This window comes from Puntigrus tetrazona, chromosome 12 (assembly GCF_018831695.1).
Source record: "Puntigrus tetrazona isolate hp1 chromosome 12, ASM1883169v1, whole genome shotgun sequence".
Classification (NCBI taxonomy): Eukaryota; Metazoa; Chordata; class Actinopteri; order Cypriniformes; family Cyprinidae; genus Puntigrus; species Puntigrus tetrazona.
Window position 1 is genome coordinate 5,888,325 of NC_056710.1, and position 14,016 is coordinate 5,902,340.

General features: G+C 37.0%; 1 protein-coding gene across 5 annotated transcripts in view; it reads left to right on the forward strand.

Moving 5' to 3' along the window:
* becn1 (beclin 1, autophagy related) overlaps positions 1 to 14,016 on the forward strand; it is a 66,535-nt gene that overhangs the window by 1,373 nt on the left and 51,146 nt on the right. For 4 of the 5 annotated variants that reach the window (XR_006252205.1, XR_006252206.1, XM_043253407.1 and 1 more), the window contains exons 2-3: positions 11,458 to 11,587; positions 11,675 to 11,739. Coding sequence is in view for 2 of the 5 variants with exons in the window: in XM_043253407.1 (XP_043109342.1) it covers positions 11,461 to 11,587; positions 11,675 to 11,739 (192 nt within the window). In the remaining 3 variants the exon portion in view is untranslated. Of the gene's footprint in view, positions 1 to 11,457; positions 11,588 to 11,674; positions 11,740 to 14,016 lie in introns of those variants that run through there. The other variant, XM_043253410.1, reaches the window with a different exon arrangement.

A 14,016-nucleotide genomic window follows, 5' to 3' on the forward strand; every position in this document is an offset into this window, starting at 1 on the left:
TGATGCTTTTTGACCCTGACATGCATGTCAACTGCAATTAAAATGGAAATTTTATTATTTCAGAAATTCTAATTTTACATTATTATAAAGTGTACTTTTTAAAGCTAATTGTTTATTGAGAATCATAGTCATGAAATTGGACTCCCTTTTAAGGTACACTCAGGTGTTTATTTAAAACTATCAATATTATCTGTAGGTATTTAGCATCCCAATATTATACAGCCATGACAAATCATGACAGTGTTTGCAGAAATAACAGCCTCTAAACGCTTCCAATTAGAGTCAGAAGGTATTTTGGACCATTCGTCTTTACAAAACATGTCCAGTTCAGTCAGGTTTGATGGTTTCCGTGCATGGACAGCCCACTTTTAATCACACCATAAATTTTCAATAATATCTGAGATTATCTGAGATTTTCCTTTGTCTGCCACTTTGGGCCTTAACTAGAACTGTGCCTCTGGTCTTCCAAATCCGCACAGTTGAAACTGAGAGCTTAAATCTCTGAGACAGCTTTCTGTATCCTTCCTCTAAACCATGATGGTCATCTGAGAGTTGTTTTAAGGCTCCCATGTTGCCACACTTTAGAGAAGATGCAAAGAGTGCAAAGATGCCACCTGTGTATGGAGGTCAAGGGTCACTGAGGTTACCAAACCAATTTTGAGTTCTAATAATTAGTGCTAAAGGTATTGAAATCAATAAAATGACAAGGGTGCCTAAATTTATACACATGGCTAATTTTGTTTAAATAATACTTGCACACTTTCCATAAATCATATCAAGTTTATTTCACTTCTCAAATGTCACTGTGTTTGTCTCCTATATGATATATTTTTACTGAAATTTCTTATCCAGACAACTAATGATTAATAAAGGAAAACCATGAAAATTTACAGGGGTGCCCAAACTTTCGCATACCACTGTATATATATCACCTTTTATAAAGAAATGTGTCATCTATCCAAACATTCTTTAAGCGGAGCCATGAGGGGAATGGCTCAGATTCTGAGAACTGGATTGGCAGAGGTGAAGCAGTATATGATGCAGTGAAATGCTTATGGAGAGAAATGTCTTTATAGGCTATATTGTAGCTGCTGGTTTAGAATTGTTGCAATGATATGGTCTAAATCTTGTATGATAGAGAATATATTGTAATCATTAGGCCTGTATAAGCTAGATGTGTTTCCAGCAAATAGTACCATGTGATTCAACCCAGGTAAAAATAAAGTATACTTAGTTACACACTTTTTTACTTTTATATTTTTGTATATTTTTACTTCAGTACACTTGAACAAGTATACAAAATACCACTAATTTTCATTAGTTTTCTTAGTTTATTTTTTAAATGTGTGCTTTGAATGTTTTAAAAATGTGTTCAATTTTTATAGATTATAAATATGTACTATTTATGAGTAAACGGTGGTACTATACACATAATACAAATGCTCTTACCTCTTACTCTTAAATTGTAACCCGCATATTTGCCATTAAAAAAAAAAAAGTTTAGCACTTCATGAAGCTGCTGTTTTCATCATTAATATTTGAATGTTAGAAATAATACATTTGAGTAAAATTACTATAAATATAATTCATCTAAATATGTTGGGCTAAACATTATATATATATATATATATTCTCACCCTTATTTATTATATATTATTCTTATATTTAAAATTCACAAGTGTAGCAGGGGCCCTACAGAGAATTGTGCCCAGTGGCCTCTGAATTCTTAATCTGAGCCAGCATTAAAGCAATATTTTTTTGCAGATTTGAAATTAAGGCCACAGTCTTAAACTTTTGATCAGCTGATTGTTGTTCTTGGTCCTGTTTCTTCTTTTCACATTATCAAGCAGTGCTTACAACCTGGTTACGATCCACATGCGTGAAATATTCATACTTTTAATACTTGTAATATACAGTTGCAGGTCTTAGTGTATTAGAATGTCGTCGAAAAGTTCATTTATTTCAGTAATTAAACTTGTGTATTAAATAAATTTAGTGCTCCAAAGTCTTAAACTAATCATGATGATTTTGGCTTCAGTCTGTGTGCACTGAATTTATTTAATATACAAGTTTCACAATTTGAGTTGAATTACTGAAATAAATGAATTAAGTCTTTGTTTTTGTTTTTTTACTGTGATAATTTTGGCTCATGTTTAACAAAAACCCACCAATGTATATGAGCAACAGCTGAATTATTTTGGACATGGTCAGTTTGCAATTTATTGTTTTTCTACCAATGACAAGTCGAACTTCAGTCAAATCAAGTAGGACGATTTACATGTCAAGTCAAGTGGCTTTTTATTGCCACTTCAACTACATATAGCTGTGCAGTACATAGTGAAATGAGACAACGTTTCTCCAGGACCTGGTGCTACATGAAGTCACACTTACATCAAAATTCACAATACAAAAGAATTCACATACTGAGCTAAGACAGTGTCTTAGCCACATAAAGTGCAAAGTGTGCAGACTAGTGCAAATAGTGGTCCAAAGTACTCTTTTCGGATGAGAGCAAGTTTTGTATTTCATTTGGAAACCAAGGTCCTAGAGTCTGGATGAAGGGTGGAGAAGCTAATAGCCCAAGTTGCTGTGACAATTTGGGGTGCAATGCAATGCCACACTGCCAAAAGCACCAAAAGTTGGTTAAATGACCATGGTGTTGGTGTGCTTGACTGGCCAGCAAACTCACCAGACCTGAACCCTATAGAAAATCTATGGGGTATTGTCAAGAGTACAGATGAGCTGAAGGCCACTGTCAGAGAAACCTGGGCTTCCACCTCAGCAGTGCCACAAACTGATCACCAAATTGAGGCAGTAATTAAAGCAGTAATTCCCAGAAGACCAGCAGTTCACTAAAAATGTTTACTTGTTTTTATATTGGTCTTGTGAAGTATTCTTAATTTGTTGTGATATTGAATTGGTGGGGTTTTGTTAAAAGTGAGCCAAAATCATTACAATTAAAAGAACTAACGACTTAAACTACTTCCGTCTGTGTGCACTGAATTTATTTAATACAAATGTTTCACAATTACTAAAACAAACGATCCTTTCCACACCATTATAACCATTGAGATTCACCTCTATTGAATAAAAAAAAAAATAATAATAATAATTTTACTGGTAAAAAAAAAAAGAAACACTTACTTGTGTGAACACCAAATTTGGATAGTTCTGTAGTAATCTATATCAGTGCTATTTTTGTAAACAAATAAAAAATATTTTTTATTTTGGTCTAACGCCGGGAAAACTTTGCACTGTTGCACATTCTACAGGCTCAAACAACAGCACTTCAAACTGATTCCGAACAGTTTGCAATAAATGTATTACATTTATGCCAGACAACTGCTTATGAACGAATGCTAATTATAGAGATGTATACTTCAAAGTCTAAATATGGTAATGTGTTTTAGATAGTTGTAAGAATGCATGAATTGAATGAACTCAAATAAATGAACAAATAAGAATTCCGGTGTAGTTTTACTGTATTTTTAGTCAACTAAAACAATTAAAACTGCTCAAATATGACCAAAACTTCATGGAAGTTTAGTGAAAATACCAAAACTAAACCAAGAACTGACATTTTGTAAAATGTCTGAGTTGACTGCATGTCCTCTGCAAACTTTTTGTGTTGTTTGTATGTTTAGGTGGTGCCAAAATTTTTAGTTTAACAAAGTAATTAAAGTTTGAGGAAATAAATTTTTTTTTAAGTCATTCAATTCAGAAAACTATTACTCCGGAAGGATATAACTAGCTACAATATATTAATATTCATTAAATACTGTCAAATTAGCATTTAAATTCTATACACTGCAAATTTCGTTTCATTTTCATTTGCAAATTTCATTTCTTATATTTACATTTTCATTCCATATATTCTGCCTTTCTTTTAATATAATAAAGTTTCATTTAATGTATTAAAGTTTCATTCCATATATTCAGATTTCACTATATATATTAAGACTTTTTTCAATATATTCAAGCTTTATATTATAAATACCATAATTTGCTGAATAGCATGTCATAATATATATGTATATCCCTCTACTGCATGCATTTTCATGGCACTTGATAAATTATTCCACATACTTTTTGGCTTATTTGGGAACATTTTATCGATTAAAATATTTTTTTATACCCCCATCCCAAAATATTCTTTATATCACAGAGAAAATTCAGAGAGCAATAAAAAAATCACAAATCTGTCAAAACAATTCATTCAAGTTTACTAACTAAAATGAAAAATGTTTACTATTTTGTAAACTGAAATAAAATAAACATGAACAAATATTTGACAAACTAAAATGAAACAAAACTAACAGCAGTTAGTTTTAACTAACTGAAATAAAATAATAATTATAAAAATAAACAATTTTCATAATCATTATGTTCTTAAAATTTCAGGCAAATAATGGCGCATCACGCACATGGGGTTGTCTGATGGAGAGATGCAATTTAAAGCAGAGTTCTGCATGGGTCCTGTTCAGTAAAATACTACAGTAAGAATACCTGACCCAGTATCTAACAGCAGCACTCATTAAATTCTGTACCAGAACCGTTTGACAGACTGCAAGTCATAACCCCAATTGCACCTGCATTAAATCTAGCCTATTGCATCCGGTGGGCAAAATTATTTAACTTCTCATTTAGCACAAGCAATCAAACCAACATTAGGTATGGTAAATTATGAGAATTTAGCATCCTTTGTGTAAACAATAAAAAATCTTTGACTTGCATCTTGTGATCACTTTGCCACGCTTTTGATGAAATGTACATTGGCTAAATTACATCATACACACACTTGTACATTTTCAGAAAAAAAAAAAACACCAACCATTCAAATATGAGCCTTTACTGTTAAATGTGATTGGCTTTATCATTCATTCCAGTTACGATTTATGCATGGTTCTTCATGAAAAAGTGGTCAAGATGGCAGTTACAATATCAGGATTATTTCAACACATCAGATACAATCACAACTTGACTGCTTCATTTTGGCTTAGGCCTATATTTGTATACTTTTATTTATTTCAATTTCCATACGAATCTGTTAATTATGCTAAACGTTAATTAAAACTGAAACTAAACTATATAAATATGTCTTCACAAAATAAAAACTAAACTAAAACTAACAAAATATTAATGAAACTAATAAAAACTAATGATGATTCTGAGTGTATATATTCATGGAGATGCAGTTCTGTGCCATTTCTGTGAACTTAAGTTTTGTGGGGACCAGAGTTTAAAACGTCTCTTTAATAAATTTCTCAGTCTGGTTATGATCATGATTGGAGGAAAGATCCATCCAACAACGTCTTTAATTACTTGACTCATGTGATAGTAATATTTTGCTCTGCCACTCAAAACTGCTGCAGTTACCCTTGTTCTCCAGAAAAAAACCAAAAAACCTTGACCTCTTAATTACATCTAATTATCATTCCGTTTCAAATCTACCCTTCATAGCTAAACTACTGGAGAGCACTGTTGCCACTCAACTCCAGATGAAAATAATCTTTTTGATCCTTTTCAATCTGCCTTCAATTTGCCCTCTCCATAGCACTGAAACTGCACTTGTAAAGTGCAGTTCTCGCCTTACACACACCAAACCACAGCACCCCAACACTTTCTCCACTTTCTCCCTCCTCTCTGAAACAGAGGTATCAAAATTTGTCCTTGCCACGAATGCTACAACCTGCCCTTTAGATCCTGTCCCTACTAACATCTTTCAGGCTATCGCTCCCTCCGTCCTCCCTGCACTCACCCACATTATCAACAACTCTATTCACACTGGTACATTTCCCTCAGCTTTTAAGGAGGCTCGTGTTGCCCATCTCCTTAAAAAACCCACACTTGACCCTGCGCTTATTGAAAATTACAGACCTGTGTCTCTCCTCCCATTCATGGCTAAGACACTAGAGTGTGTTGTTTTTAACCAACTCTCCTCCCATCTCTCACAAAACAATCTCCTGGACAGCAACCAATCAGGTTTCAAAAGCGGCCACTCTACAGAAACTGCACTTCTATCGGTCATTGAGGCACTGAGACAATCAAGAGCACAATCAAAATCTTCAGTGCTTATCCTGTTGGACCTGTCTGCTGCTTTTGACACGGTAAACCATAACATACTCCTATCAACCCTCAGGCAGATGGGTGTCTCTGGAACAGCCCTTCGGTGGTTTGAGTCCTACCTCTCTGGTAGGTCTTTCAGGGTATCATGGAGGGGCGATGTCTCAGAGTCTCATCACCTCACTACTGGAGTGCTTCAGGGCTCAGTACTTGGGCCACTGCTTTTTTCCATCTACATGACATCACTGGGTTCTGTCATTCTGAAGCATGGCTTCTCATATCACTGCTATGCTGACGACACTCAACTCCATCTCTCCTTTCAACCAGACGATCCCACTGTTTCTGCACGAATTTCTGCGTGCCTAAACGACATCTCAGTCTGGATGAAGGATCATCACCTGCAGTTAAACCTCATGTAACCTGTATTAACTGCCGTTAATATGGATTTAAATAAGGAGTAATCGACATTGCTGATGAAAAATAGCGATGGTCTCTTTAAAAATTAGTGACAGCAATGAATCAAGCCCCGCCTATCTTTTCTTGGTAGAGCGCATCAGAGAGAAAAATTCTCGATTCTCTTAGAGTGGGAAGAGGCAGCTACAAGAAGCGATCTCCTAATCCTTCTATGAGCTGTCATCGGAGAGCTAAGCGGACGAGACGAGATTTACAGACCTGCAGAGTTTAAAAGAGCTCCTTGAATATATTTATTTATCCCTTGGCTGTGTTTTTTACGCCCCAATCTGTGAAATCCAAAAAGAGCAGTTGTTATTACTTGTTGTACTTCTACTAATTGTTAATTTTAAATTCTCAAATACAGAAAGTTAAACACAAAAATTGACTTTGTGGATTGTTCACTCACCTGTTGTGCTGTTCTCTTCTCTCCAGTAGCCGTGCCCTTCTTCTGATCCATTGGCCAATTCTAAACATTACGCGAGTGCAATACACTATATAGTATTCGCTACACTCACAAAAACAGAGCTCATCGTTTTTTCGGCCGATCCCACCATACAGCACAACCTATCAATTCAGCTAGGCTCGGCTACTGTATCCTCGTCTAGGTCAGCTAGGAACCTTGGAGTGATCATTGACGACCAGCTAACTTTCACTGAGCACATTTCAAAAACTGCTCGATCTTGTAGGTTTGTGCTGTACAACATCAGGAAAATCAGACCGTACTTATCAGAACACGCTACACAGATCCTCGTCCAGGCACTAGTCCTGAGTAGACTTGATTACTGCAACGCCCTCCTTGCTGGCCTCCCAGCCTCTACAACCAGACCTCTTCAGATGATCCAGAATGCAGCGGCAAGGGTGGTCTTCAACGAACCAAGGAGGGCCCACGTCACGCCCCTCTTCATTAGTTTACACTGGCTTCCTATCCTTGATGCTGGCCTACAGGACAATCACAAACTCTGCTCCCTAATACTTACACTCACTAATTGAATCATATGTTCCCTCTAGGTGCCTACGCTCTGCAAACGAAAGGCGTCTTGCAGTGCCATCACAAAAAGGTGCAAAATCACTCTTGCGCACCTCCACCTGGTCTGTTTCTTGCTGGTGGAATGATCTGCCCATTGCCACTAGGGCAGCAGAGTCACTAGCAATCTTCAAAAACCAACTCAAAACTCATCTTTTTCGTTTATACTTGACCCAACATCGATAGCACTTTCTTCTGCTCCTGCTCTTTCCTATCCTTTTCTTGTAAAAAAAGAAAAAAGCCTTGTGTCTGCGTTAGGTAAGCCAAGACCCCACTCAGAGCACTTATGCACTACTGCCCTTTTGTTGACATTAATTGCTTCTATTGCCTACCTCATATGTACGTCGCTTTGGATAAAAGCGTCTGCTAAATGACTAAATGTAAATGTAAAGGTAGTGAATAATCTACTGCTTTGTAGTGATTCGGGCTCTTTATCTTTACACCTGCTACTTGACCTCATCTCTGCTTTTGATACTGTTTCCCATAAATTACTTATTTCTTGTCTCTCTAACCTGGGAATCTCAGGTACTGCTCTTTCCTGGTTCCTTTTATATGTCTGTTAAACAGTTCTTCATTTCTGTTAAGGATTTTTGTTCAACCACTTTCCTAATGATGTGAGTCATTGCTCAGGAATCTGTCCTAGGTGCTTTATTGTTCACAATTTACATTATCCCACTAGGTCAGATCCTACAACGTCATGGTCTAAACTATCACTTCTATGCTGATGACATTAAACTTTACTTCACTCCTGTCCTATCTGCCCAAATTGACAACATCTCTGCCTGTGTGAAAGACATAAAAATCTGTTCAAAACATTTCTGTTAATTAAAATATGAAGCTAAAATAAAATAACACATTGTAAATATTTATGTGAATAATTATGAGAAAAACTTTATAAAAACACATTAATAAATAATTTCATAATTGAGAAACTTATAAACTTATAAATATATTATAGCATTCTTGACATCGCAGCCTGATCATTATCAAAATAAAATCTACCAACCAAACATGTAAAAACGTACACTGTTAAATAGTCCCAAATACAGCCTAATTATTATTCTTGAATGTAGAGTGAAATTTGGTCAAATAAAAAGGTAGGCTAATTTTGAATTTGTTTTTTGATGATGTTCAGCTACTGTTTTTTCATTATTTTTCAGAATACTTCATAAACATTTATGACTTTTTGCGTTAAAGCTATTTATGAATGGGACAATAAAATTTGATTTAGCATATAAGCTACTTATCATCATCACCTTTTTTGTCTCTCTAACGCAATTGTATATAAGTTATTTTTATCGATGCGCAAAACCTTTAAAAATGCCTCTTTTTGTTTGGAAACTTCTGATGGAAAACAAGGCTTTACTGATGCAAAACCTTTACGGGGCTGCATTTTCCAAAAGCATTGTAAGCCTAAATTGATAGTTGAACCATGATCTGTGTACTTTTTATATATATATATATATATATATATATATATATATATATATATATATATATATATATATAATTTCTCTTCTCTTAAAACTAAACTTTTACATTATGTTTTTGTTACACTCATTTAAATGTAACAACTTAAAACTGAAGCAGAATCATATTGATATGTCACTGTTCCAGATATTAATTTCCACCCAACTGAGAAAAACCCTACTAAATACAAGTTTATGTAACTAATGTAAAAAAAGAATTAATGAGTAAGCTTGTGTACATGCCTCATCTCTCTGGCTGTTGCCTATATCACACAGTACAAAAGTGGCGTTTTAGGGCCGCTCACACATTCAAAACAAATATTAAAGGACAATCTTATTTTTAACCTATGGAAAAAGACAAAAAATAAACTAAAGAAGGTATTAATATGAGGGTAAATAGAGGGTAATGCCTTAACACTGTCAGAACGTACGTGTCTACATATTTTAAGGTAACAAAAAATTTGCCATGTTAACGTGTACAAATTCTGCGTATTAACATGGTCAAATTTTATGTGCTCTGTTTAAAGGCCTTTGTTACCAATGTCTTTCCATAACCCTTAGCATATGCTATAGATAGGCTGAGAGTAACATTTTATGCTAGAAAAGTGGTACAACAATAAGACGTTATCTGCAGTATAAACATGACAGCATTTATCACTTTAATGTTATATGCAGCACCACGATAGTAGGTTTCTGTCAAACAAAGCAAATCTAGGTGCTGGTCATTGATCAAATTATTTATATGAAGTGCTTTTGCAGATATTCTGCAAGCCAAGTTTTATCATTTGCTTCTCTGTATTATAAACAGTTTTTATTTGTTGAACATCAATTAAATTGATTTATATAACAACGCTTGGAGTGTATGTGATGGAGTTTTCTGCGCAATGGGTTCAATTACACTCTCTGCGCTGATCATAGTTGATATCCGATCTGGAGCATGTGTGTTTTAAGTTTAGAAGATCTCCATTCTCAAAACAACCTCAGAGGATAGTTAATGGTTTATTCAAAAAAATTGTTATTCTAAATGGTTTGAACTGCTATCTGCTGGATTTTAATATCAAATTTAAGGTTTTTAAGATCTGAAGTTCACATTTCAGCCTTTAAACAATTTTTAAGAAAATTGTCAAAAGTATCAATTCATATTTTATTATGAGCTATTTTTTTATGTAATTATTATCAAGAAATTATTATATTCAATGGCATATACATTTATCTTAGTGTCTTGATTTAGATTTTTAAAATACATGATCTTTTTGTCGATCCACTGGTTGACATAAAAATATGTAGCAAAAATAAGCAGATGGACTTGAAAATGCATGTGTTCTCTGCCATTCAGTTTCATAATGGCAGAATATAGTGGTTTCCCCAGTAACCGCAGTACACAAAGTAGTGCAGCGCCTGCTTTTAAAATATGCAGTGCTCAAATTAATACAGGGAGCAGCTAGCAGCTAAAAAACTCACTTGGTTGGAAAAAAGTATTAACATCATAAACTGAAAGCAGTCTTTATGTGACTTGCTTATCAAATTTCTTTTAAATAATTTTTTTTTTAATTTAAAATTGGCTTAAGCATCCCTGGTTTAAGCAGTTATGTTTTCCATAACACCACAGAGTATTTAAGCATATTGATGGTAACCAAACAACTGCAACAGTATGTTTCCAAAAACAAACCAATGCTTGTCCTACAGTGCTTGGGACGAACTAAAACTGTTTACCTAGTGTCTGTGAAACAAATTAGTATAGAATCTCTCTTGAGTCGAACTAGAAGCGTCTGTGAGAAAGACTAAAATTGTTTTAGCGTGCTTGTATGACAGAACTTAAGGCTGACTAAGTGCATGTCTGTGCGACAGACTATGGCAAGTGTGAGTATGGATGATCTTATATTTTATATCTTAATTGTAGTGAGAAGAGTTACAATAAGTGCTTAATCTACACTTGAGCTCCCTTAGTTGCTCAAACTAGATTTCTTTTGTGCAGCCAAAGTAAAAGTCCTACTAAAGAAAAGAAAATACCTAGAGTAGTGAAACATTTTATTGAATTTCCAGTCAACAGAAAATGTTACAAAACTGCCTGGAAGAGGATAATAAGTACCCCATGTGTACAATATAATATACTGCTTTATTTTTAATGTTGTTGGCCTATATTTTTGCTGGATGTTCTTGAGATCTGTTTAGATACATGGCATATTTGAATTTAAATCTAAAAGTGACTGACTGTGTTATCTTAAATCTTAAAATGAGACATGTTTGGATCTTTCTAATTCACAATAATCCAAAAACAAACCTTAATAACACAAAAAATGTGTCTCTGGGCACAAGCTTCTACTATGGCCATTTTGGTTTCTTAACCTGAACCCTGGTGAACTGAAGAGGAGCAGCACCATCTTGGAACTAGAAAGGCTTTTGAGTAAAGTTCCTGTTAATGGTGTGTTTTTTTTATGTTCCCTACAGAAAATGGAGGGTTTAAAGTTTTCTAGCAACACTATGCAGGTGAGTTTTGTGTGCCAGCGCTGCAGTCAGCCACTGAAGCTCGACACATCTTTCAACGTTTTAGACAGACTGACTATCCACGAGCTCACAGGTATGACCACTTTAAACTGGTGTTTTTCCACAGACAAAAAGAACTGAAGCTAAGTAGACTAAGTTTGAGTTGTCTTTTTTTGTGCAGCTCCATTGTTGACAGTGGCAGCCAATAAACATTCAGAAAGCAGTGAGGGCAGCCGTTTTCCTGAAGTGAGTATATCACACCAGCAATGTACTATTTGTGATCTTGTTAACTCTTGTGTGTACATGTATTTTTGTATACAAACAAGAAGGGATGTGGTTGCAGCGATTGCTTTAGTAATAACCACTGATACCTACTTAGGACAGGAGTAGAACATCCTGAATGTGACATGATATCCATTTACAGTCCTCTGCACCAATATTAAGACACCCTTGGTTTTACTATCCAAAGATGAGTGAGATACTAGTTAACAATACTTATTATTACACTCAATCCTTTAATAACTTGTATTTATGCTATGTCAGATTGTGCAAAGGACTTATAGTGTGTGTGTGTGTGTGTGTGTGTCTGGTTCTGGTGATCTGTCCATGGGGCTCATCTAGATGTTCTGGTCTCCGATAAACGTTCGTCATCTCTACGAACTGAGAAACAGAATAAGAAACAAACAGTCTAAAATTAGCGTATATAAAATTCTTTTAAAATGCAGTGAGTACATTGTGTGTTATGGGGAATGTTCCCATTCTGGCTGATCTAATTAATGCACCCTAACAGTCCTTTGACAGCTTTGAGTAATAGATGCATATTAGTGTGTTACGTGTAAACTAAGTTAAAGAGATGTGTCTTTAATCTAGATTTAAACTGATAAGAGTGTGTCTGCTTCCCAAACAGTGTTAGGGAGATTGTTTCAGTGTTTGGATGCTAAACTGGAAAAGGATCTGCTGCCTGTAATTTTGATATTCTAGGTATTATTAAAAGGCCAGAGTTTTGAGAATGCAGTGGATGTGCAGGACTAAAATGTGACTAGTCCATGCTCTAATCGCATCCCGCTGCCGCTGATTACGGGGCGTGTATAAATAAGCAGTGGGAGTAGCGCATATTCAGCTTTTCGCTTCGAAGCCATTTCCTTATTACCTCAGCACTACCAGAGTTAAAAGAGCTAGCTCACGGGTGGAATGTCTTTTTAACAACACATCTACAAGATGCCCTTCCACTGTGCGTTTCTGGATGCGGATGTTACCTGGTGCCGGGTGATGGTCACAATCGTTGCCTTACGTGCCTGGGCCTTAAGCACGCTGAGGTGGCCTTTGTGGATGAATCATGTTCCCAGTGTGGCAATATGACCATCGCAGATTTGTGGACCAGATTTCGCTTCCTGCAAAGGGGCGGAGTACCTGTTCCTCTACCGAGGACTAGGGCTCCTCCTGCTGGGAGCGGCAGGGTGAGCACTGCCTCTTATGGTGACAGTGAGGAACTTTCCACCAAGGGCTATTCCTTCCACCGGCGTGCCGCAGCCAGTGGAGCTGCCAAGGGAACAGCCTGGACCTTCTCAAAGTGGGGTACCAGTTTGTATCCTTTCGAGCTCCCCCCGATGAGGCATAGGCCTGTCTTGTTGATGGCGCTCTAGCCGAAGCAATGGTGTCACCTACCCATTGAGGTAGGTCACCTAGAGCCTCTGCGTCCCGTCTAGGGACCAGACATGGAGTTTCCAGAGGTCTGGACGCGGGTGCCAAAGGGTGCCCCTTCTCTGAGTCAGAAGATCACAAGTTCTGGGAAACAAGTCTTTGTGGTCCAGTAGGGTGCTACAAGCAGGACTTGCTCTTTGTTCTCTCTGATCTTGCACAGTGTCTGTGGGCTGCCTGGTTGCACACTCCTGGAATGTGAATGGCTTGAAGTGACCTCAGAAACTTCCGACTTCATAGGAGGAGGTGGCAGGCTAGTTGCGACATACGACGGGAATGTAGACCACCTTGTCAGTTGATGTACACAATGGTCGGTATGTTGTCCGTGCGTACTAGTACATGCTGGCCTCAAAGGCAGTTCTTGAGACGGCCTAGGGTGAGATGTACTGCCAGCAACTCTAGACCGTTGATGTGCCATTGCAGTTGAGGGCCCGTCCAAACCCCTGACACTGCATGCCCGTTGTACGTGGCCCCCCAGCCAGTGGTGGAGGCATCCGTGAAAACCACAGCTTACCTGGAGACCTGCTCCAGGGGCGCTCCGGCCTGAAGGAACAAGAGGTCTGACCACGAGGTGAAGGTTTGGCAGCAGGCCGGTGTTATTTGAACCCGGTGAGTGCCACGTTGCCACGCCCACCTAGGGACTCGATCGTGTAGCCAATGTTGAAGCAGTCTCATATGGAGTAGTCCCAGTGGCGTCACTGCGGCCGCGGCTGCCATATGCCCCAGGAGCTAGAGACCTGCGCGGGACAGATTTTTCAGTCCCGCTCCTGCAACAATATAGATTTTTTTTTCCCGCTCCCGCCCGCAATATTCAAGTTTTGTCCC